This window comes from Lissotriton vulgaris, chromosome 10 (genome assembly GCF_964263255.1).
Source record: "Lissotriton vulgaris chromosome 10, aLisVul1.2, whole genome shotgun sequence".
Taxonomy (NCBI): Eukaryota; Metazoa; Chordata; class Amphibia; order Caudata; family Salamandridae; genus Lissotriton; species Lissotriton vulgaris.
Genome location: NC_141698.1, coordinates 985,112,848 through 985,139,280, shown reverse-complemented (window position 1 = coordinate 985,139,280; position 26,433 = coordinate 985,112,848). Strand labels below are relative to the sequence as shown.

Sequence of the window (26,433 nt, the reverse complement as noted above, 5' to 3'; positions counted from 1 at the left end):
TAACCCTGACGGAGGTGCCCAAATCACCGGCACGCTTGGCGGGAGCGCTATCTTCACGCACGTCGTCGGAAGAGACCCCGGCGCCATCTTGGAAAGAATCGAGATTGGTCGAAGTCTCTATTCACTCGAGTCCAACGCCCTCGGTTCTCCCAACGGTGGAGTTGGCACCCGAGGAAGAACAAGACACACTACAGAGTGAGGAGTCGGACGAAGAACAGGAGGTTCACGAAGAACACCAGGACGTCCAAGAGATCCGGGACGGAGTGACGTATCAAGGCAGCTCCCTGACCGTAGACACGGTGAAAACCCCGATGATCTGTTTGCCACTGTCTCTGGTCAACGATTTGAAATCCCTGGTGCAGGACTATAAACGAAGGTTCCCGGACGCAGACAGCGGTGCCCAGGTTCCGGTCACCCAAGCGCAACCGTCGGCCTCGCACCCTTCCGCTCCCCCGGCCCGTCCTCGGAGCCAACTCCGACCGCAAACACAGGCGGAGGATTCATCGGAAAGCGAGGAGGATGACACGGACTTAGAGGAAGGCGAGGTGCAAGACGTCGCCTCGGACCACAGAGACGACGATGCCGATGCTGCGTCATCACACCATTCGTCTGCCCCGGCATCCCCGAGACCACGCCACTCTGAAGCAGCGGACGTGGGAGGTTTCCACAAACTGGTGGACAGAGCTGCAAGGAGGTTTCACATGGCGGTGGAATCCGCGGAAACGGAATGCTTCCTCCATGATTTCAAGGAGCACACACAGAAATCGACCAAGTCTATTCCTCTGATAGACTTTCTATGGGAACAGGGCAAGAAGCTGATGCTCACGCCTGCCTCGGTGCCGGCGGTGGTTCCGCGCCTAGACAAAAAATATAAGGCCCCGAACTCCGCACCTGCCTGCCTGACCGGCCACCCCAAACCGGACTCGGTTGTCACTCAGGCGGCCCAAAAACAATCCCGAAACCCCTCCTCGCCGCTGTCCGCGCCCCCGGACAAGGAAGGAAGGAAGCTGGACACCATAGGCAAGAGGTTCTCCACCACATCCGCCATGTCCATCAAGGTGGCAAACTCCATCGCCCTCCTGGGCCGATACAACCGCCAGCTATGGGAAGACATAGCTCCCTACCTGCAAGGCCTGCCGGCCACGGTCCAGGACGAGGTGAAAGCTCTTCTGGCGGAAGGACAAAACTCCGCGGCTGAAATTATCGACTGCGCCATCGACGCAGCCATGACGGGATTCCGCCAGTTGGCAGGGGCTGCCGTGCTCCGCCGCCAGGGCTGGCTCAAGGCGACGTCTTTTCGGCAGGAGGTCCAATCTAAGGTACTGGATATGCCGTTCGATGGGCAATTCCTCTTTGGGGAGAAGATAGACGAGGCACTCCAGGCCATCAAAAAAGACACCGACACGGCGAGGGCTCTGGGCTCCCTCCAGTCCCGGAACCAATCCTTTCGGGGAGGCCGCTCCAGAGGTCAGTACTCCTACAGAGGTTCCTACCAAAATCGGTCGTCCTATTCCTATGGCAACAGGAACCAACCCCAACAGAAACAACAGTCCCGACAGTCATCCTATGGGAGATCGTCCTTCAGAGGCAAATCCGCCAAGAAGGGCGCTGGCGGCCGCCAGTGACCACTTACTCCGGCCAGTCCCACCACCGTCTCAATCCTTTCGAATTGGGGGAAAACTGACCCACTTCCTCCACAATTGGCGAAAAATCACTACGGATCGGTGGGTACTACAAATAATTCAATTTGGACATTCCCTGGAACTGGTCAACACCCCTCCCAACACCCCTCCACTGAAGCGTACTCACAGACACCTGCACCTCCTTCTCCAGGAAGTCGCTGCCATGTTAGTCAAAGGAGCCATCGAAAAGGTCCCGGACTCCCAGAAAGGGAAGGGTTTTTATTCCCACTTCTTCCTGGTCCAACAGAAAGGGGACAAGTGGAGGCCGATCTTAGACCTCCGGGCGCTCAACGCCTTCCTACGGAGTCAATCCTTCCGGATGGTCACAATCCAGGAGATCCTGGGTGCACTGGAAAGAGGCGACTCGATGGTCTCCCTAGACTTACAGGACGCCTACTACCATGTCCCCATCCTCGTCAGGCACAGGAAATACCTAAGGTTCGAAATAGCGGGCAGACATTACCAGTTCAAGGTCTTGCCGTTTGGCCTCAAATCTGCCCCACGTATCTTCACAAAGTGCTTGGCGCCCGTGGCTGCCTTCCTGCGACAAAGGGGTCACCAGGTGTTCCCCTACCTGGACGACTGGCTGGTGAAGGCTCCTTCCCCGGAGGACGCGCTGGCTTCCTTCAACGCCTGCAGCGCTCTTTTCCAACAGCTGGGTCTGACGATCAACCTCAAAAAATCATGCACTACTCCGTCAACGAGGATCACCTTCCTAGGGGCAACCCTGGACACGGAGCATGCGAAGGCTTTCCCCTCAGAGGACAGGATCTGCAAAGTACTGTCTCTGGCCACGGCGGTGGCCAAGAAGCCTCGCATCAAGGTCCGGACGTTCACCTCCTTGCTAGGGATGATGTCTTCATGCATTCTCCTCGTACCGCACTGCAGGCTCCGCATGCGCCCCCTACAGGAAGCGTTGGCGAGACAATGGAAACAGTGTTCAGGCTCATTCGACGACATTCTCACAATCACGCCGGCCATCATAAAGGCCCTGCTGTGGTGGAGAAACAGGACTCACCTGACGGCCGGATTGCCGTTCCTCCTGCCGCCGGCACCACTGGTCATCACGACCGATGCCTCACTGGAAGGCTGGGGCGCAGTACTGTTAGACCTTCGAGTCAGCGGCAAATGGGACGCCCAGGAAACACAACTACACATCAACCTCCTGGAACTGAGGGCAGTGTACCTGGCTCTACAGGCCTTCCTGCCACGCATCGGCCCTTCCCCTGTGCTCGTCAAAACAGACAACACCACGACGATGCACTACCTGAACAAACAAGGGGGAACGCGATCTCTCTCTCTCTCACGAGAATCGCAAAAAATCTGGAACTGGTTGGTGGCGCACGGCCTCTCCCTCAAGGCGGAGTACGTTCCAGGGAAGGAGAACACTATCGCGGACGCCCTCAGCAGGCAGACCTCTCTCTCCCACGAATGGGAGCTCAACGGCGACACGGTGGCCCACGTCTTCTCACAATGGGGCACCCCGAGGATCGATCTCTTCGCGACGGCAGAGAACACCAAATGCCGAAGCTACGCAAGCTGGCATCCCCAACGGGGGTCGCTGGGAAATGCTTTTTCCATCGGCTGGTCCAGCGTGTTTGCGTACGCTTTTCCGCCGTTCCCGATGATACCGAGGCTCCTCCGGAAGATGAGGACGGAACCGTGCACGCTGATACTGATTGCTCCGTACTGGCCGAGACAACATTGGTTCTCGGATCTTCTTCGCCTATCCACCAGGCCCCCGATTCACCTGCGACAACTCCCGAACCTCTTGACAATGTCCGGAGGCCAGGTACACCACCCGAACCTCCGTTCGCTCAACTTGTCGGCTTGGCTCCTGAGCACCTTGAGTTCGGGGAGCTAGACATACCGCAGGACTGCAGGGCAGTACTGGCCAAGGCGAGAGCGAGCAGCACGACCAAGACCTACTCGCTGAAGTGGAAGAGGTTCTGCGTGTGGTGTTCGGAACACGACTTACACCCGCTCCGGGTCACCCCAGTACAGCTGCTACCATACCTACTGCACCTGGCTCAATCGGGACTGGCTCACGCCTCCATTAAGGTTCATCTGGCTGCGATTTCTAGGTTCACCAGGACCCCATCGGGACCCTCCCTCTGGTCCAGTCGACTGGTGAAACAATTTCTAAAAGGACTTTACAGATCCTTTCCGAGGCCTCGGAAAGTTCCTCCAACCTGGCAATTGAACTTGGTGCTAAACCAATTGATGAAACTCCCATTCGAGCCCATACACCGGGCATCGCTCAAGCATCTTTCCTGGAAAACGGCTCTCCTGCTAGCCCTGACGTCGGCCAGAAGGGTCAGCGAACTTCAGGCGCTGTCCATTCAGGAACCGTATCTCCAATTCAGGCACGACCGAGTGGTACTCAGGCCCAACCCTAAATTCATTCCTAAAGTGCCGTCAGACTTTCATCTGAACGAACCAATTGTCCTCAAGTCATTCTTTCCGGACCCTTCCACGGCAGCGGAAAGGGCGCTGCATTCCCTGGACATTAAAAGGTGTCTCAAATTCTACTTGGACAGGACCAAAGACGTCAGGAAGTCTTCTCAACTCTTTGTAGCCTACAGCAACCCGAGAATGGGGCTGCCCTTGACAAAACAGAGCATCTCACGCTGGATTTCATCAGCAATTGCTTTCTGCCATGATCAGGCCGGACGGCCTTTGACAGACCGAGTGGCTGCCCACTCGACCAGAGCGATGTCAACGTCAGCAGCGCTCTTCGCTGGAGTGACGATCCTGGACATCTGCCGAGCGGCGACATGGAAGTCCCCGCATACCTTTTCCAAGCACTACTGCCTGGACATCGAACTGCAGAAGGACGCTGCAGTGGGACAAGCGGTGCTGCGCCATCTCTTCCAATAAGGTGAGCCTTACCTCGTCCCGCCATCCAGGTATGCACATTCTTCATGGTTTTCTCTGCTATATGCATGACTGTATGTTACCATGTTTCTCTCAGGTTGTCTGTAATCTATGCAGGCCTGCTAGATGTGAGAATGTGCTTTACCACTATGCATGTATAACTGCTGGCTACTCTGATTCAGGCATGTGAATCTATGAAAGACACCCAAATACTGGATAAGAAATGCGTTACTTACCTGTAACAGCAGTTATCCAGTATTGGTGTCTTTCATAGATTCACATGCAACCCTCCCGCCTCCCCGGTAAGGACTCACGTACCTCTATGTCTACATTGCGACACCCTAGCTGGGTGCGTACGAAAATCTGAGGGACGGAGGCTCCTCCCGGGAAGGTTCTAGAAGGAGGTCGGAGCTGATTGGCTAACGATGAGAGTTCGGTCCTTTTACATAAGGACGTGGAAAGGCCCCAAAAGGGGAGGCCCTTAGGCCTATATTCTCTATGTATGTCCTTAGGACATTACTTTTTTATGTACCGGAGGCTCCCGTCTCGGCGACGGGGAATGATTCAGGCATGTGAATCTATGAAAGACACCAATACTGGATAACTGCTGTTACAGGTAAGTAACGCATTTCTTTTGCTTCGACCAACGTGTAAGATCGGCCCGGATCTGGGAGGCGAGCGTTTTATAGTTAAGGGATGCTGTCGCGTCAGTGTTGGAAGTGAGTTATTCCCAAGTATGGGAGCTGGGTAGCTGTGTGCAAATCGCACCCGAAGTCTAGTGTCGGAGTGTGAGGGTGGGCGTTTCTGCCCAAGGACAGAATCCAGGATTTCCCCCGGTTGATTTTGAAGCCAGACACTGCCCCAAAACTTTCCAATTCCTCCAGGAAGGCAGGAATAGAGCGGGACGGTGTGTCAAGGGCAGCAATGACGTCATCGGCATACAGTCCCACCATGTGAGGTTCATGGCCGAAAGTAATGCCGCGTATACGAGGATGATCTGAGTTTCTGCGCCAGCGGCTCCACGTAAAGGGCAAATAAGAGGGGCGAGAGAGGACATCCCTGACGCGTACCTCGTTGGATCTCGAAGGGATCTGATCTGAGACTGCCCAAGTGAACCCTAGCTTGAGGGTGATAGTAACAACTCGCTCTCCCGGCCTGAAAGCGGTCGCCCAGGTGGTAAGGTTGCAGGACCATTTGTAAGTAGGTCCAGTCGACCCGGTCAAATGCTTTCTCTGCGTCTATAGCCAGCAGCGCTGAGTCTGAATCCTGGAAGTGAGCTTTATCGACAAGGTGTAGGAGCCGTTTAGTATTATCGCTGCATTGGCGATTCGGGACGAAGCCCGACTGATCCGGTTCTAGGATTCCCGGAAGGCAGGGGCCCAGACGGGCTGCTAGTACCTCCGTGAACAGCTTCAGGTCTAGATTAAGTAGCGAGATGGGGCGGAATGCCGAGCAGTGTGTTGGGCTTTTGCCCGGTTTGGGCAGCACCACTATCTCCGCCGCGAGCATATCCGGGGGTATGGAACTCAGGCCAGTGAATGAATTGAACAATCTCGTGAGTACCGGTGCCAAGAGTTGGCCGAAGAGTTTATAGAAGCCTGAGGAGAAGCCATCAGGACCTGGGAATTTGAGCGGGCGCAGGCGAGAAATAGCGGCCAGGACTTCGTCCACACGGATAGGAGTATCTAAGGCTTCCGCGTTCGTTTTGGACAACGGCGTGATATCCGCCGATTGCAAGTATGCATAGACGTCGGCGGGCGATATTTTGTCTTCGCTATATAGGGAAGCGTAAAATGAGCGGAAGGCGTCCGCGACCTGTTTGTCTTCGGTGAGGGCCTCCCCGGAGTCGTCTAGGAGGGTGGTAATTATGGAGCGCTGGGTCTTGGCCTTTAGGGCACTAGCTAGGAGGCGCCCAGTGCGGTTACCCCCTACGTAGTAAGAGCGGTGGAGTCGGAGGGCAGCAAACTCTGCCCTGTCGGTATCAAGGCTGGCCAGTTGAGCTCTAGCGGCCTTCAACTGTTGCCAGATTCTCGGAGCCCCAGTGCGACTGTGAACTCTTTCCAACTCGGTCACTTGTGTCGTGAGGTCGTCTCTTTTTTCTTTGCGGATTTTAGCGTCTGCAGCCGCTATTGCAATCAGTTCCCCTCTAGCCACCGCTTTTAGGGAACCCCAGAGGGCCGAGATTGAGGTTACGGAGTCGTCATTAGTGGCGAGGTAGTCCGAAATGCATTTATGGTTTTGTGTGGCGACAGCCGGTCTTTGCAAAAGGGTCTCGTTAGGCCGCCATGAGCCTGGGGTGCGCGTGGTCTTGGGCACAGTTAGTGTCAATTCTATCGCGTTGTGGTCAGAGAGGGCCGCCGGGATAATGGAGATATCGGTGACGCGGGTCTTTAATTCTGAGGAGCCTAGGAAATGGTCCAAGCGCGCGTATGTGTGATGTACGTGTGAGTAGAATGTGAAGTGTACTGCTTTGGGGTGTATCGCCCTCCAAAGGTCCATCAGGCCCCTCTCCTTGAGCCACAACCCACCCGCTTCAGACAGCGCTCCCGCCTCCCCATTCTGATGTCCGGACCTATCTTTGTGCGTGTCCATAACTAGGTTGAGGTCCCCCCCAATGAGCAGGAGGGAGTTAGGGGGCTGTAGGGCTTCCGAATGTGCGTTTTTGAGAAAGGTTTCTTGGCCAGTGTTTGGGGCATAAATGGAGCCGACTGTCAATGTGCTGTTCCCTATAAGGAGGGTGTATGCCAGGAGGCGGCCCTTGATTTCTCCCACTTTGACCCCCACTCGGCCCCAAAAGCGTCGGGACACAAGCATAACCACTCCCGCTTTTTTAGATGGGAGTGATGAAAAACATTGGTGAGGGAAGGCTCTGGATCGCATCCTGTGCCAATCCTTAGGTAGGAGAGGAGTCTCCTGCAATAAGCAGACGTCTGCCCTGAGTGTTCCAGGTACGAAATTACAGCTCTCCTCTTAATTGGATTGTTGAGGCCCTTCACATTGAGGGACAATACCTTAAGTGTATCAGACATCATGGAGTAGTGCAGGTGTGGCACAGCGTAGCAACATACCCATCAACATGTGCAGGGAACAATTATCGGTACACAAAAGCTGTTGGTCCCCTCCCTCAGTCTCACCCTTGTGTCCCCCGCAAAACTGATCCCCATCCCAATCCCAAACAATCTTCCGGGCGGCAAGCTGTCTGTCCTCCCTCTCGCCCGGAGCCATTCCTGTCCCTCCCATCCAACAACATTTCCCTCCCTTTCTCACCCTAACCCCAACTTGTGGTTCCCAACCCAAAGTCATAGTCCCAGGCCTATCCAGAGTCAGTTCAGGCCCGTAGGTTGAAGAAGTAAAGGAGACTGTGGCAGTGGCGACCCATGCGGCCCCCAGCCCCTCCCCCCCACCCCCCCGACTCAGAGAAAGTGCGTCAAGTATGGCCCCCTGTCTGAGACACACTTAGGATTTAGTGGCAGTGTCTTTAACGACCTCTTCGATGGCTGCGGCCTTGTCCTTGGCAATCGTCCCCGGGTCCGGTCGGAGGCGGTTTTTAGGCGCGCGGCGTCTCCTCACTTGTTGCCAGCCTCCTCCAGACGGCTGGGTCCGGGCAGCCTGCGATGACCCTGGATTGGAGTCCCCATCCGAAGTGTCGTCGGGAAGCTCGAGGCCCAACAGGGCACAAGTGTCTTGAAGTGAGCCGAGTTGGTGCAGGGTACCCTCCCATTTGAAGATCAGGCGAAACGGGTGACCCCAGGAGTATGGCACTCCTTTGTCCTTTAGGAACATGGTGACGATCTTGAAGTCTCTGCGCTTCTGAAGAGTGATAGCTGAGAGATCTTGAAAGAGTTCAATGGGGCTGTCTCGGAAGAGGATGGGTTATGCCCGACGTGCTTCCCTCAGTATCCTCTCTTTCAGGGGAAAGTCCGGGAGGAACGCCAAGATGTCCGGGGAGGGGGCTGGAGCCCGGCGGGGCAGTCCCACTCGGTGCGCTCGGTTGATGCGAATGGGGAAGTCAGCAGGTTCGTTGAGGACCTCTCGGAAGAGGTCTTGGAGATATTCCGTGATGCTGTTCCCCTCCGCTTTCGATGGCACTCCCCGAACCCGTATATTGTTCCGTCGAGAGCGGTTCTTGAGATCCTCCGCGTGGGCCTGGAGGCCCACCTGCTGCTCTTGAAGACTGATAACTTCTTGCTGGAGGTGCACCATGTCTTCACAGCGTGCATGATTAGATTCTTCCACCGCTACCACTCTTCCCCCAAAACCATCCAGGTCCCGGCGCAGTTCCCTTTGTTCACTCACCAGTTCCTGTTTTAGAGTCTGAAAGTCTTCACGCAACGTGTTGAAGAGGGTTTCTAGAAATGACTTTGTGATAGGGGCATCTTCAGCCTCCTTGGTCGAAGTGGCTGCCGGAGCCGTTGGCGATGCGGACGCTTGGGATTTCTCGGATTTAGAGGAAGTTTTCATAAGCAATTCATTAATCGGCCGGCCCCCTCTGCGGTTGGCATTCGACATTGTGGGGTGAGAAGAAGATCAGCCTATTTCCCAGTAGAGCTGAAGTGCAGTGTCAGATTTGGGCCTGCAGTTCCAGTCACCTGATCGCCCTGGCAGTGTGCCTTGAGATGCAAGCGAGTATTGAGTGTGCCCTACCCCCTCCGGAGGCTCGATTTGCGCCCCCGAATGGCAGGGAGCAGCACAGACCAGGGCAACACACCACTGTCCGAGTGAGCCACAGGGCCCCCAGCACGTGCCCAAGACGTATCCCGAGCTCAGCTCTCTCACACCCGGGCACTGTAGGCAGTTCTTAGTGGGTCCGAAGGGGGATCCCTCCGTGGACGGACACCAGCTCTCCTCCAGCCGGGGGCGCGATCACCAGGCCCCCCGAGCACCCCCAACTCCTCACCTCCAATGTTGCCGTGCTTCGGATCGTCCAATCTGCTAGGCGGATTGCAGGCAGCACTCCAAGGCCCCTCACAACGGGATAGGAGGCCCGGCTCCACAGGTCGGGGCAGACCCCAAATGTTCTCAGCAGCCACACCGAAGCGGGACCTTCACTCCAGCCTCTGTCAAGCCCGCAGTCGTATTCCATGAGCCCAAGCCGGGGCCCCGATGAAGCGCCTCTGTGTGGGGCCCGATGTAGGGCGCTGTGTGCTGCAATGGGGCCCTTCGGGAGATGGGTTAGCGCGGGCACACTTCTGTCGTGCCTGGCGTGCCTCCTGCGTCAGTGCTTCGATCGTCCCCCTCTGCCGTGTAGGCCCAAGCCGGGGCCCGGCGTACAGTGCACCCCGGCCCCAGTCCGCCTCGGGTGCGCGGGCGCCGGTGTCCACGACTTCGCTGCACAAGCCCAGAGGGCAGCGGTCCTGTGCCGGCCCCAAATGTGTCTCTTCTCTGGCAGCCTGGGCGGACCAGAGTGGGATTCCTGTACTTCTTCACTGCCGGTTCCGGGTCCAACGCAGGCCCAAGCCGGGGGCTAGATTTGGGGACCTCTCGGGACCCGGCGCACCTCAGCCGCGAGACGCCTCTTCACTCCAGGCGGCCTCCCTGTGTCTTGGGGGGGCACCCCACGCCGGGGATCGGCTCCGATCAGCAGATATAGCGCCGCTATGAGATCCAGTTGATCGCAGGGCCGTGGCAGGCCCGACCAGCGCAGGGCCTGTTCCTCGGCACCTTCCCGCCTCAGTCGGCGGTGGCAGCGTACATGGGCAGTAGCGGCTCCGCAGGCTCGTACACCGGGGCTCCGGGTCTGCCCCGCGTCGTGCAGTGCGTGGGGGGGAGTCAATTCATCTATTTTTAGGGGCTATCGTGGGGGTTACAGGGGATCGGGGCGAGGAGCTCCGCAGCTACACGTCCGTCCCGGTCGCCATCTTGGCCACGCCCCTGTTCCATGTTGTTTTTAGGAAGGTGGCGTAGGTGTTAGAATTATCTTAGCATATAGTGGAGTTGAGATTTAACATCTTGATGAACTAGCTTCTGCTGTCGGATCCTTTTACCCCATTTAATGAAGCATCTCTAGACCCTTTGAAGGTAACCAGGGATTAGCTCACAGTGAGGCCAGCCATAAACAGCTTAATAGCCTAAGGGTACAATCTGCACCTGGAGACCCATCATTTCTTTTCGTTCAGCCGTCACCAGAAATCCTTGTGGTTTAATTGTCTTCATGCACCAAACAATCCTGGAGCTTATCCTGAACCCCCACAAGATAGGTAATTGAAAAAGGTATCAGCATTGTTGTTACCAGGGAGGAGATCCCTCTGTCATTGAGTTTCACCTGTCTGCTGGGCAGATACACCCATGCTTTTTGAAACATGGTGGCCATGGTAGTGCAAAATCTGCCGGTCCCCCTCCGAGACAAATTTGCCGAAGTATTGAAAGATGACCAGGACACCTCTTGGCACATCATTATATGAGCCTTGATATAGTAAACTCTATGGCTAAAGCCATAGGCTCTTCGGTAGCCCAGCACTGGTATGCCTTATTAAGGTTGACTAGATTTTCCTGCAATGTTCAAGTGACGTTGATGGACATGCCATTTGATAAGACACTGCTCTTTGGGAATAAAGTTGATGGTGCCTTGGAGAGAGATTTAGGAAGACACAGGGATTCCTAGAGCTCATTGGTCTTCCCTTCTCCTACCAGAGACTATGGACAATTTCATTAGTTCCGCAGCTTCTCTGGAGTTTTCAACATGTGAAGGTCCACTCAACCGAATCAGTTTCTTCACGAGTATGGAGGCAAGGAAATGAGTTGCCAAGCCCAGCAACCTTCATCCTCCTCTTCCTCCGGCCCACCTGGAAAGCCACTTTTATCTTCCCCTTCAAGAAGAGTATGCTCTATCATTTTAGAAATATTTCCCTGATCACTCTTAGTCCCTGCAGGTAGATATTATCTGTGGATCCTGCAGCTTTAAGTAGAAGTAGAGTTGGTCCCATAGTTAGATACCCAGACAGGGGTGCTAGAATAGATTCTTCCTAGTCCCAAAAAAAGGATGGTTGTTTTTATCTGATCTTAGGGTCTCTAGCTTGTTCTTGTGCAATGAATGTTTCAAGATGCTGTCCCTATCCCAGGTTATTTTGTGAAAGATTGGATGTTGTCCCTAAGGTTGCAGGAGGTGTATTTCTCATACTGATCCTTTAATCGCAGAGGGGGTACCACCATTAATTGGTGGGAGCCACACAATAACAGTTTGCAGTCCTCTCATTAAGACTAACATTGGCACCTCGAATTTTCAGAAATGTGATGTCAGTGGATGTGGCTAATCTGAGACGTTCGGGAGTCTCTGTATTCCCATACCTGGGCGACTTGCTGCTTAAGGCCAGAACATTGCAGATGGTGTTGTACAACCTGCAGGAAACATCTTCTGTGCTTTTCGACTTCCATCAACATGCCCATGTCTCACCTAGAGCCCTCTGTGTCTTTTGTTCATAGGAGAAGTACTAGAAATAACATATCTCTGAGCCTTGTCTCTAACTCAGAGGAGCCAGGACATTTGGGATATGGTTCAGATGCTTTAGGAAGGGGCTTGAGATTATGTCCTGATCTTACGCATTATCTCCCTGTTTCCTGCATCCTCCTGTTCACTCAAGCATTCAGATACATGAGAACTCTCAATTGATGTCTTTGTTGACCGTGGTTTAGGTGAGTAGCAGCTTTTGTCTTTCAATGATCAAAAAACTGCTATGAGGCATATCTTTCAACTCAAAAGCTGTGTCTGGAGAGCATTCTTCAAAAGATACCTAAAAGGAGAACCACCACAAACTAATTATGAAGGTACAGACAGTGGATATACATCTCCTGTCTGATTTTGCTGTTTAAATGTGGGACCCAGCTACCCCACTTGTTCCATTCCCAAGTCCTTTAAGTCCAAGGAACAAAGTGCACTGAGGGGATACTTGCAGGACTGCTGTGCAACCAGGGCTGATGTCTGCCCAGCAGCCAGCTTCCTGGAGGAGAGAGGATATCACTTAAGTCCGACCTCTTTCTGGAAGAGATTTATACATGACTTGAATTACTATGATCTTGCCTTGCTGCTTAGAGAGGGAAGAAGCATGCCAACACAAATGGTGTCTGTCCAGCAGGAGCAAGGTGCAGCATGTCCCAGATGTCTGGGGTTTTTCAGAGGAAGAAGACTGGGGCGAGTGATCTGTGGACACCAGTTCCTATGGGCCTGCAGTCTGTCATCTGCAGTTCAAGGTGGAAACCGTGAAGACACAGACTGCATCACTTAGTTCTCTTCCAGGGGATCCTCATCAAAGTCCTAAGCACTGAATATTCCCGCCCATGTGCGGGACCCCGGAAACAATATGAAAATATATATGTAAAAACACATATCTAACTCCACATATATGTACGTACATATATTATTTTTCTCACACCAATGCAGCTCCAAAAAAAGGCTAATACAATGTAAAACCTTGTACATGTACTGCAATTATAAAGGAAATAAAGAACACATTAAATCAAATATCCTTTGAATTTTGTGTTTTAATGAGTAAAACCACTCATAACTCCTGAAAATTGCTTATAAAAGACATTGCTAGCCTCAGGCTGCATTGAAAAGCAATAACATAGAAAATGAAAGCATTTTCAACCAAAAAACTGGCACTGTGCCTTTAAGGCAGCCCTGACTCCAGGCTACCCATCATGCCTCACGGGTGACAGTTAGGTCAGTTGTTCTTTCCGGCTCCTTCTGTCAGGACCCCGGTTAACAGCTCCCACCTTTTTTTGATTTTCTGTCAGAATTACTTGGTGTTTTCTTCAATTTTTTTATCTCACTCGACGGGTTTTTACCCTAGAGAGATAGTTCTACCTTTTTTGGGCTCAAAAAAGTTAAATTTTTTGTCAAAATGCCTAAGGCTCTCTTTGACACCTGCCCTGCCTGTGGGCATAAGAAGGCTTCGTCAGACACCCATCCAGTGTGTATTCGCTGTCTACCTGACTCTCATGAGGTAGCATCTTGTGTCCACTGCCAGTCCTTGTCATCCAGAACTATCAAGGACAGAGAAAGAAGCAGGATTTATGGACTTTCTGAGAGAGGTAGGTCTTCAAAGAGACTTATGAAGCGGTCGACGTCGAAAAAAGTCCCGACCTATTCTCCTTCGGCGTCAGGATCGGCGTCGAGGTCTCCAACGACGAAGAAGGTGAGGTCTTAAGCGTCGAAATTCAAGAAATCTCCGCTGCTGTCAACCGGGCGACGTGCAGCGTCGAGAGAGAGGTCACAGTTGAAGCAGGGCGGCTCAACGTCGAGACCCTCGTCGTCGAAGGCTCAGGGAGAGTCTTCGACGTCGAAGCCTCCGCCGTAGCCTAGTCATCGGCGCTCGGCGTCGAGGCAGCCTCCGTCGGCGTCTGGTTATCGACGCTCGACATTGAGGCATCCTCCGTCGTCGCCAGGTCATCGGCGATGGACGTCAAAGCAGCATCCGTCGTCGCCAGGGCATCGGCGATCGACGTTGAAGAAGCGATCGATGTCGAAGCATCCTCCGTCGTCGCCAGGTCATGGGCGATCGACGTTGAGGGATTCTCCGTCGACGACCCATCTGCACTCGACGTCGAGACACTCATAGTCGTCGAGGGACCATGGTAGTTCGACGTCGAAGCTTCCTCCGTCGGCGTCACACCATCGTTTTGACGTCTAGGCATTCACAAGTGTCTGCAGGACACTCACCGTCGAGAGAGGAGCAAAGTTCGACGTTGGAAAAGCCTTCATGGACTTCACCTCCTCCGAAGTAGACGTCGAGGCATGGGACTCCAGTAGTTCAGCCTCAACCAGCGGCACAGCAGTCTCAGAGGTCTTCTGGATCCGCTTCAGCTGCGGAGGATGACCATGGCTCGCAAGTGAGTGACAGTCACGCTGCCAAGCGGAAGAGGTCTCCAGAGCAGAGGGGCTTTTGCAGTCGCTCCAGATCTGCGGATGGCTCAGGTTCAGACTCTGGCCCGGATTTAATTATTTATAAGTCGGCCAGCGAGGAATCCAGGCATTCGCAAAGGGATGCAACGCCTCCATCACGCTCCCCAGTGAAAGATTCAGCCCCAAAGTCGCCTACTGTTAGGCTTTCGCCGAGATGGTATAAGCCTCTTCATCACTGGGCTAAGGACAAGGAAACAGCGTATCAGATGCAGCAACCGCTCTCTAGGCCTAGAGAACGGTCACGCTCTCCGGTGAGACAAAGGGAAAGATCACGCTCTCCAGTTCGCCAGAGAGAAAGATCACGCTCTCCATTTCGCCAGAGAGAAAGATCACACTCTCCAGTTCACCAGAGAGGAAGATCACGCTCCCCAGGTCGCCAGATGGAAAAATCACACTCCCCGGTTCGCCAAAGGGAAAGATCAGGCTCCCCAGTTCGCCAGAGGGAAAGATCCTGCTCCAGGGTGCGAACCAGCAGGCGTAGATCACGATCAAGGAGCACAAGGAGAGAGCGAAGAACTCCTTCTACTTCTTCCTCGACACACTCTCACAGAAACTACTCTCCTACCCTAACGGACTCTCCTTCAACGAGGGTATCTCCGATTGATGATATCTCCACGTTTCAGGACATACTTGGTAGGGGAGATCTTAAGCTGGGAGTTGCCTTGAAAGCTCCGCAGATCAAGACCTCAATAATTTTTAAAACGTTGCAGCATAGGACTGCACCCAAACCTCTTCTGCCTTTGGTGCCAGAGATTATAGAGCTAGTTATGGACGTCTTCTTAACCCCAGCGACGGTCAAGGCTGCTCCGGCGAGGATACTTAAAGTACAAATCTCCAGAGGACGACCCGCTATTCCTCAGAGCTGATCCTCCCCCGGACTCCGTGATAATCGCAGCGGCGAAGAAGTCCAATGTAGTCGCCTCATCCTCCACTGTGCCTCCCGATAAGGACAGTAAGATGCAAGACTCGTGGGGAAGGTGGGTCTGCAATACATCAACAGCTTTTCTCAAAGTTGCCAATGCGGAAGCCCTCTTGGGCGGTATGACCGATCCCTGTGGGATTCTCTGCAGCGTTTTGTGGAGAAACTCCTGGCAGAGGATCATAAGGACTTCGAAGAAATCCTCCTGGAAGGCAGTCAAGTCTCCAACCAGGTGATAAGCGCCGCAGCGGATGGGACTACCCTAGCAGCTCATGGGTACGCTCATGGGGTACCGGCAAGGAGGTCATCATGGTTGCGCCTAACGGCTTTGAAACCAGAACCCCAAGCGCGCATATTGAACTTGCCTTTTTCAGGTTCTTCGTTCTTTGGCGCAAGTGCGGATGAGGAGATGCAGCGAATGAAAGCAGAGCAGGAAACTCTCAAGGCGGTAGGTCTTGAGAAGGAGTTCAAGAAAAAATTTCGCTCCTTTAGCAAGGGCTCTACAAAGCAGGGGGTTCAAACCCCGAACTGGCAGAAGAGCCAAGATCAGCAGGGGCAGCAGAAGTCCCAGTACAAAGGGAAACGTAATTACAAGGGAGGAAGTAATCCACGACAAGGCAACAACACCAGTAAAACTCAATCCAAACAATGAGTTGTTTCTTCGCCCAGCGCCGTGGACCACTCCAGTGGGGGGAAGCCTGGCAAATCATTTGAAAGAGTGGCAAAGCACCACAAAAGACAGATGGGTGTTGTCTACGCTTCAGAATGGGTACTGTCTTCATTTCAATCATCTGCCTCCACCGGTTCCCCCGATGTCAACATCAAATCATCAGCTGCACCTACTGCAAAGATAAGTCACCACTCTACTCGAAAAGTCAGCTATCGAGGGAGTACCGGTCTCTCAGAGGGCAAAAGGGGCGTACTCCCAGTATTTTCTGGTCAAGAAAAAAGGACAGAAGGCAGAATACAGACCCATCCTGGACTTGCGAACACTGAATCTGCACGTCAAAAAGGAAAGATTTCGTATGTTGGCGCTTCACCAAATATATCCACATCTCAGGAAGGGAGATTGGATGTGTTCGCTGGATCTTCAAGATGCTTATTTTCATGTTCCAATACACCCCAGTCACAGAAGATTGTTTCGGTCCAGGGTGGGGACCTCCCACTATCAGTTCAAAGTTCTACCGTTTGGGTTGAAGTCGGCCCCTCGGGTGTTCACGAAGTGTGTGGCAGTGGTGGCCGCTTCTCTACGCCGCAGTGGGGTCTTCGTGTACCCATACTTGGACGATTGGCTGGTGAAAGGTCCTTCCCCAGTCAGCGTAAGAAATCAGTATCAGACTTGTATACAGCTCTGCCAGAGACTAGGGCTACATGTCAACTTCGGAAAGTCAGTCATTCAGCCAACCCAGAGAATCTACTTCCTTGGAGCTCTGCTAGACTCCGAAGCAGGAAAAGTGTTTCCTTCGTCGGAGAGACAATCATCAATCATCCAGAAATGGCAATTGAATATTCGCGGCAAGGTTCAGAAAGTTCACAAAATTGCCTCCCTGCTAGGGTCGATGGCGTCTTGCATCTTCCTGGTCCCAGAAGCCAGACTTCGAATGCATCCTCTTCAGCGGGATCTGGAGGACAAATGGGATATGCAATCGGCTCGCTGGGACGATCACATCACCATATCAGACGCAGCTCGAGCTTCTATTCCGTGGTGGACAAAAGCTCAGAATATGCAGGTGGGAGTTCTGTTCCATCAACCTCCACCTGTGCAAACACTGATCACGGGCGCTTCCCTTCTGGGATGGGGAGCGCACATGGGACCACTGCAAGTGCAAGGTCAGTGGTCACACAAGGAAAGTACTTACCATATCAACATGCTGGGGCTGAGAGCAGTCCACCTAGCTCTCAAAGCGTTCCTCCCCTCAATCCAAGAGGCATCTGTGCTAGTACAGACGGACAACACCACCACAATTTACTACTTGAAGAAGCAGGGGGAACGTGCTCCCGGACGTTGTTGTTGGAAGCGCAGAGGATCTGGCATTGGCTTCTGGCTCGCAGGCTGTCTGTCACGGTGGTTCACCTTCTAGGAGAACAAAACGTGAGGGCAGACGCTCTAAGCCATCATTTCGACGAAAAGGGAAGATTGGGTTCTTCACGACAAAGTGGTAGAGGAACTATTTCAATCCTGAGGTCGTCCCACCATAGACCTGTTCGCGGATGACCAAAACGCCAAATGCCGAAGCTTCGCCTACAGGTTCCACCGGCCAGGCTCGAGAGGGAATGCTCTTTTAATCGACTGGTCAAACGAATTTGTGTACGCCTTTCCACCTCTCCCGTTGATTCCGAAGGTGGTGAGCAAGCTAACACACTCGTGCACAACAATGATTCTGATTGCTCCCGATTGGCCGAGGCAGTGGTGGTACACGGACCTGCTTAATCTGTCAGTGACTCCTCACAAGAGGCTTCCATGCAGGCCGGACCTGTTGTCAAAGATGGACGGGAGGATCTACCATCCCAACCTTCCGTCACTGAGCTTGGCAGCATGGCTCCTGAGGTCATCCAATATGGCCATCTAGGTTTGCCAGAGGACTGCATGTTCATTCTGAAAGAGGCAAGGCGTCCTTCCACCAGACATTCGTATGCATGCAAGTGGAAGAGATTCTATATGTGGTGTATACAGAATAGTCATGATCCAATCAAATGTCAAGAAGAAGCAGTTCTTCCTTATTTGTTGTATCTGGGGAAAGCAGGTTTAAAATTTAATTCCATCAAGGTGCACCTAGCGGGCATAACGGCTTATAGGCGGTCACCTTCTCAAACCTCTTTTTTCCAGCTAACATCTGTCAAGGACTTCCTGCAAGGGTTGAAAAAATGTATACCCTCCAGTGCGTCCTCCTTCTCCACCCTGGGAGTTGAACCTGGTGTTATCAAAGTTAATGGGTCCTCCTTTTGAACCCATTCACAAAGCTACTTTACAACATCTTTCACGGAAAGAGGCTTTTTTGGTGGCTATCACGTCAGCTCGCAGAGTGAGCGAGATTCAAGCCCTCTGTGCATCAGAACCCTATACGGTGTTCCATTTGAATAGGGTGGTGCTGCGGACGCATCCATCTTTTCTGCCTAAAGTGGTGTCAGATTTTCATGTAAATCAGACCATCTATCTGCCCACTTTTTTTTCCAAATCCCTCTACTCCAGCTGAGAGGGCTCTATATTCTTTAGACCTCAGAAAGGTTTTAAAATTCTATCTTGACAGGTCTAAAGTGATTCGTCATTCTGATCATCTTTTCTTTAATTATGGATCGATCAGGACAGGCCATGCTGCCTCCAAACGTTCCATTTCCAGATGGATCGTTTCATGTATTAAACTTGCTTACCAGCTAGCACACAAACCCCTGGGGTTTTCTCCCAAAGCGCATTCCACCAGGGGAAGGGCTGCGACTGCGGCTTTTCTCAATATGTCTGTGATCTGTAAGGCGGCGCCTGGCGGTCCGTCCATACATTTACCAAACATTATTGTCTTGATTCCGACACGAGAGCAGATACCCAAGTAGGCCAAGCCTCCTTGCGGAATCTGTTTAACAGCCAGTCTGGGCTGTGATGTTGGGTCTTTTATGGTAGAAGATGTACTTCTCATTAACCCGCAGGTGGTTGTTGGGCTTGCTATTCTATTCAGTGCTTATGACTATTGATGAGGATCCCCTGGAGAGAAGGATAAGTTACTTACCTGTAATCCTAGTTCTCTTCCAGGGGTATCCTCATCAAAGTCATAAGCAACCCACCCGCCTCCCCAGGTAAATGAGAACTGTACGTTTTTTATATTTAGCCCTGACATTAGGGTTATGCAAAGAACAACTGACCTAACTGTCACCCCTGAGGCATGATGGGAAGCCTGGAGTCAGGGCTGCCTTAAAGGCACAGTGCCAGTTTTTTGGTTGAAAATGCTTTCATTTTCTATGTTATTGCTTTTCAATGCAGCCTGAGGCTAACAATGTCTTTTATGAGCAATTTTCAGGAATTATGAGTGGTTTTACTCATTAAAACACAAAATTCAAAGGATATTTGATTTATTATTATTATTGGGTTTTGTAGAGCGCGTAGTCACCCTTAAGTATCCCAGCGCTAAGATCCTCACAAGCTAGAGGGTAACAGGGGAAGTGATAGGGAAAAGAAGGGGAGAGGGGCTCAGGGGAAAAGGTGCGTTTTTAGCCGCTTCCTGAATCGAAGAAAGTCTAGTTCTATCCTGAGATCAAGAGGAAGGGAATTCCAAAGGCAGGCTGTGTTGACAGAAAAGCGCAGTCCACCCGTGCGCACCTTCTTCACTCAAGGAATAGTGATGAGGTGTTCATGGTCGGATCGGAGGGATCTTGAGGCTTTATAAGGCCTTATGAATTTTTTTAGGACGGAGGGGCCTTTGTCCTGTAGAAGTTTGTGTGCTAGACAGAGAGCTTTAAACTTCACTCGTTCTCTCACTGGGAGCCAATGTAATTATTTCAGGGCTGGCTTGGCCGAAGATCTTGCTAGAGTGTTGGTGAGAATCCTGGCCACAGTGTTCTGGATTCTTTGAAGTTTATTAAGGGTTGCTTCGGGGGCACCCAGATAGATGGTGTTGCTGTAATCCAGCCTTGACATGATAAGGCCTTGGATTACTAGTTTCTGGGAGACAGGAGGAAGTAGTGGCAGAATCTTCCTGATGGATTTTAGGAGCCCGAATCAAGTTCCGGCAATTTTTTTGGCTTGCGTCTTGAAAGAAAGGTCTTTTTCAAGCCAGATTCCTAGGCTCTTGATCTCGGACTTGGGGGCCGGAGGTTCACCAAGCATGGTGGCCAAAGGTTCTGTGAGAGGGAAAGCCCTTTCTGGCCAAGGAGGAGAATATCAGTCTTTGAACCATTGAGCTTCAATGCCGAACTGTTCATCCATCCTTGGATTTCCGCAAGACAATTGTAGAGGTCCGAGGGTTTTTGGTTAGGGTGGGATAGAGACACCACTAATTGAGTGTCATCAGCGTAGCTGATGATCTTCAGTCCGAACGGGTTGACAATCTCCTCCAGTGGGGACATGTAGACATTGAATAATGTCGGGCTTAAAGATGAGCCCTGGGGCCCACCACACTGGAGGAGGGTATCGGGGGACCGGATGTCGTTCTCCCAGACCTGAAAGGAGCGGTGGTCAAGGAAGGATTTAAACCAGGACAGAGCAGTGCCCTCAACACCGATGTTCTTGAGTCGCTGGATTAAGACCCGATGGTTGACGGTGTCGAAGGCCGCACTGAGGTCCAGGAGGATCACTGCCACTGATCCTCCTGCGTCCAAAAGGCCTCTGGCCTCCTCCACTGCTGCGAGTAGGGCGATGTCGGTGCCCTGCCCTGGGCGGAATCCAGTTTGCGAACATCTGAGCAGATTATTGGTCTCCAGATAGTGTGATAGTTTTTTATTCACTAGTTTGTCGGCAATTTTACTGGTTCCGGGAAGGAGAGAAATTGGCCTATAGTTGGCTAAGTCCGTGGGGTCCAGCGAAGGTTTTTTGAGTAGCGCCTTGACGATCGCCGCCTTCCAGCTGGGGGGGAACTACTCCCTGGAGCAGTTAGGTGTTAATGAGATGAGTAAGTGGAGGAGCGATGGTGGGGGGCCACTTTCTTGAGAATACGTAGGGGGACTGGGTCCCTGGGAGATCCGCTTTTGATAGTATCTAGCATGGTTGAGACCTCTTCAACAGTAAACTGGTCCAAGAGAGCTTAAACAGGGTATGATAGGGTTTGGATTCATACAGTCTTCTTCGCTGAAATCGATAGGTGGAAGAGAAGCAAGGATTTTCTGGATCTTATCCTCGAAGAATTTGGCCAACTTATGACATTTCTCTTCGGCTATCTTGGGGTCTGGCAGATTCTTTGGTGCAGGATCTGGGGTTTTAAGTAATTCTTTCAGAATGATGAAATTTTCCTTGCTAGAGCAGGAGGAGCTTTCTATCCTTTCCTGAAAGAATATACTTTTAGTGTTGCGAAGAGCAGATTTGTAGTTTTTTAGGGCGGCCCGGAAAGCGTCTTTCTTGACTATTGTTTTATCCTTCCTCCACGAGCGCTCTGTTCTTTTGCACTCCTTCCGAAGGAGGTTAACCTCAGGAATGTACCACGGGGCAGGGTTCACTCTTTTAGTTCGCCTAAGGATGGAAGTTTTAGGGAGAAGTTTGTCTAGTGATGTAGTGAGCCAGGAGTTGAACTGATTATCAGCACTGGCTTGGTCAGATACTGGGGGGGAAAGAGTGGCCCTAAGATTGGAAGCCCATTCGTCTGGCAAGAGTTTGTGCCAGCGTCGATCAGTGATCCGGATTTTGGCCTGTTGGATGGGTGGAATGAAAAGATTCCACACTATGGGTATTTGGAGATGATCTGTCCACGGGAGAGGAATGGGAGTGCAAGTGGTGAGGCCCGTAATGTTGGTAAAAACGGGGTCCAGAAGATGTCCTTTGTCATGGGTGGTTTCTGAATTAGCTAGTCGGAAGTCAAAAGACGTGAGGTCCAGAAGAAGTTCGGACGCAGTAAGGTCCTTGGGGTCTAATAGATGAAGATTGAGGTCTCCCAGAATGAGAAAGTTGGGAGAAGTGGTTGCTATCTGGGTGACCGTGTCGACAAGGGAGCTTGCGAATTTCCCTGCGGTTCCCGGCGGGCGATATATCAGCAGCCCCGATACGGAGTGCGCAGGGGATATTTGTAAGGCAAATTGGCAGCTCTCTCGCTCATCGATATTGGCATTGCTAGCTCTGCATGCAAATTGTTCTCTATAGATTATCGCAAGGCCACCTCCTCTGCCGAGGGGTCTATTTTGGGATTGGATTTGATAGCCTGGGGGAAGAGCATTGATGATATCTGAATTCGACCAGGAAGTGAGCCACGTTTCTGTGAGGAACAAGGCATCAAAGTCGTGATCCTGTACCAGAAGGTTGATTTCATGAGCGTGTCTGGGAAGGGACCGACAATTTAGAAGGCCCAGCTGAAGGCCGTTGTTGTTTAAGGTAGTAGTGGCCGGATTACATAGAGCACAGTTGATGAAAGGTTTACCTTCCGGATGGATATAGCTGCACTCAGGATTTTTCGACGAGTTAAATGCTTGGAGGCTATCTCTCGAATAGATAAGTCAATTATCTGGAGAAACAAACAGAGTGACTGGGCCTGGGTCCGGCTGGGCCCGACGGGCCCAGACGGGCTTGCCTTAGGTGCGCTGACGGCGCGCCCGCTGCGCCCGTCCGCTGCGCGAACGTGGAATGCACATCTTTTTGTAGCAGGTTAGGGGCGTGGCCTCGAGCGAGTGGGAGAGGGAGACTGGTAGGATTAAATCGGCTTCTAAGCAAACAATTTTTAAAAATGGCGATTTACATAAACAACGCTCCCGGCTGTGCCTCAGGAGTATAGGATCTAACCCGAGCTTTCAGTCAGCTCGTTTAAGTAGGCTGGGGGGGGCGTGGCCTCGAGCGAGTGGCCTAAAGACCGGCTCACTCGCTGATGGCGTCCAAATAAGTTGTAATTCCGCGGCAGCGTTTATCTCGGCTGCGCGGATGTGGTGATGTGGAGACAAGTGCCCAACGAGGTGCAGCAAGGGGGAGACTGGTAGGATTAAAATCAGCTTCTAAGCAAACAATTTTTAAAAATGGCGATTTACATAAACAACGCTCCCGGCTGTGCCTCAGGAGTATAGTAATGTGTTCTTTGTTTCCTTTATAATTGCAGTACATGTACAAGGTTTTATATTGTGTTAGCCTCTCTTTGGAGCTGCATTGGTGTGAGAAAAATAATATATGTACGTACATATATACGTACATATATGTGGAGTTAGATATGTGTTTTTACATTTTTATATTGTTTGGGGGGTCCCGCACATGGGTGGGAATTTTCAGTGCTTATGACTTTGATGAGGATGCCCCTGGAAGAGAACTAGGATTACAGGTAAGTAACTTATCCTTACATGTGGGGGCTGTGATCCTGAGTCAAAATGCACTCTTTGTGTAGCAGTGTGGTCAACTGAAGATCAGCCAGTGTGAGGCTGTTTCGCCAACAGAAGAGTGGCCAGTGCGTGGCCGCTCTGTAAGCCAAAGACTGCTTGTGCCTCGCTGCACCACGCCCAGAGAATCGGCACATGCGTGGCCACTTCAGGCCCAAGATTCAGCTCACACTGGCTGAACTGTTCACACCATGATCAAGCCTTCATCTGGGACCATCGCTCCTATCAACAGCTGCATATCATCACAATGGATTGTGCCAAAACAGGACTGTAGGATCCCCATCTATTAGGCGAACTCAGCAACAGCTAACACCTGCTGATAGCACATCACCCTTCATTGGGGAGATCTGCACCTCCCCCATAATCACAGTAATACCTTATCCCAAATGAGGAGGAGCTGCCTAGACCAGAAGTGAGGCATCACTACCATTGAGCAATTTCTGAAGGGGTTGTACTTAGCTCAGTTTTCAGAGCTATAAGAGGGCTTACTACGGCATATTAGAGGCATACGATTCCAAGGTTGTGGCACAGTTGTCCCGGCTTGCCCTTTGGCCCCTGAACAGGGTATGACATTGCACATGCTCTTTATACCACTTACTCACTTTAGTACATTTTAGATAATTTTTGCCTTGACTCACTAGCGCGTTCTTGCATGTAATAATACGTTTTGAATGTATGCAGTTGATAAACTGTGTCCTAAAGGAATGCATTATCACTTCTGATATTTGTGAACATGCTTGTTTGAAAAATAATAGTTGTAAAATACAATTACCTAAAACAATCAATATAATTATGGCATTCTGGTGTACGAAAGATAGAATCGTCCAACTTGAAAATATCAACGGTGCTAACCATGCCTCTCGATATTCTCTATACCCTTGTATTAGGATATAGCCGATCCTTTTTTTGCCTATTGTAAACAACATGCGGACCGATTTGACCGAAAGTGGAAGCGGAAGAACTACTTGGCTTTACAGTCTTATTGTAAGATTTCCATGCTGGAGAGAGAGAAAACTCTAACACCTGAAGCTCAGGTATGGTATGAGGCTTAATCTATGTTTATAATAATCAGGGTTAATTAGAAGCCCAGCTTGTGACTAAAATGTAAATATGTTTATTGTTGTAGAAATGTTAGTTTTATTTAAATCAAACTGGCATGAAATGCCAGATCCAAATAACATTTGTAAGATGAGACAAATAAAGGGATGTGCACAATAATGTTTTAGACATGTCTGTTGGTTGTTGTGGTACATTTGAAACCGAGTAATCTACATACATCTATCAAGTGCATGTTTTTGAATTGTAGTTTACATCTTCCCCATTTTAGTAAGCCCCAAATCTTTCTGCATTAAACTGCCTTTAAGACTTTTTATTCTCCAGCATTGGCTTGTTCATAGAGTGATATTATCAAATTAGTCCACCAATCAGGCTGTAAACGCCCAGTAATTTAGAACCACAGTAAACATTGGTAAAATTGTCATATACCCCGGAAGAGTGTTTCTGTATAGTAGCATGTTCACCTCATTGAAAACCACAACAACATTGAATAATGAGATGAATGCACCTTAACACTCTTGCTCCCACAAAATGACACCACAACTCCTATTTTGTACTACACTTACAGTGTAAGAGTCCCTGGATAGACTTCTACCCTGTCAATTTGAGTCACATCAGAACATCAGGATTCCTCATTTTTGGAATTGCCTGCTAGTCATCCCAGTCTCAATTGCACCCATGCCAGCAAAGTGAGTGTGTTTGCCTCTTTAAGGCCTGTTCAGTTTGTGGAAAAAATATTTTTGTGCAGATTCTCTGTGTCTTAAATGTATTTACTGCCTTCATCCAAAGCATTAGGCATCCAGATGTGATACCTGTAACACCCTACATGGCAGGCTTTATTTTTACAAGAGCACAAAAGGGATTCCGTCTCAAGGGAGGATTCTTCAAGATGTGCCCCCACCAGAAGTTCAGGAAAAAAGGTACAAAAAAGAAACCATTGGATGTGCCTGGAGTAATCGCCAAGAAGGTGCCAGTGAAATCTGCTACAAAAAACCAACAGTCCACTACTCTTGATACAGACAGCCACCTTTCTGACTATTAAACTGCAAAAGTGGTGTGTAACCCATGACTTTCCCTCTATAGCATCATCCAAAGGTATAATCCGGTCAGCAGATGAGCCACCATTAATAGCAGTCTCTTTGTTGAAGTCCATGTCGATGCTTTCTTGATGTCAACAGTCACCTTGTCGGGCAAGTCCTTGATAGTTACCTAGATGTCAGTAATCTTTTTGATGGTCCCTGTAGGTGGCTCGAGGACCAGGTGGATGTGTATAAACAGTGGACGCAGACAGTACGTGGTTTTCAACAATGTTTTTTTTATTGCAGGGACGTCTTGGGTCGAAATTAGGTTTTACAAGTTCCCATATACCGGACGGGTTTTTCAAAAGAACAAAATAACTGGATTTAGCGAACGCTGCACAATAGCTAAACTCTGGTAGGGGTCTGCTTCCCCATCCTCCCAGAACCGTCCTTGGGCTTGACGTCCAGCTTTATGTGGGTCTTGTTTCCTCCCACGTGTTCCAAAGAAGGGAAAAGGAAGAACAAAGAAAAATACCGGGATTAGCTCAAACTTGTCCTTCTCTGGACTCATCGTGCCACCACCACCAAGCGTTGTGCAGGGCAAAGGGAATGGGTCATTGCGGAGTGAAGGTGTCATAGGAGAAATGACGGTAAGACACACTAGTGGTCTAACTCCCTGTGCCACCCCACCACTCCCACCAGAATGACCCCCTTAGTGACACTTTTTAATTTTCTTTTATTCTTTATTGACAGCAAAGAAACATAGCAATGATACATCACAGTGAATTTTTTGTAATTCAGAATCTTCCAATAAAACACCCGCACACCCCCACCCGAGCCCTACTTCTGCAGTCAGTAACATGCATTATCATCAACAGTACTGCCATGCTTGCTGGTGCTGATGTCTGTACAGGGGAGCACCCTTTTGCAATAAGTTCGAGGATGAGTAACAGTGAAATCTGAAAGAAACACGTTAGTGTTAGATTCCTTACCTTAGAA

At 51.0% G+C, this 26,433-nt stretch overlaps 1 protein-coding gene across 12 annotated transcripts in view; it reads left to right on the top strand.

The window, feature by feature from the left end:
• The window catches only part of PHF14 (PHD finger protein 14), a 1,195,141-nt gene that overhangs the window by 237,113 nt on the left and 931,595 nt on the right, over window positions 1-26,433 (top strand). For all 12 annotated transcript variants that reach the window (XM_086941991.1, XM_086941985.1, XM_086941984.1 and 9 more), the window contains one exon: window positions 24,247-24,393. In XM_086941991.1, the coding sequence (XP_086798117.1) occupies window positions 24,247-24,393 (147 nt within the window). The remainder of the gene's footprint in view (window positions 1-24,246; window positions 24,394-26,433) is intronic.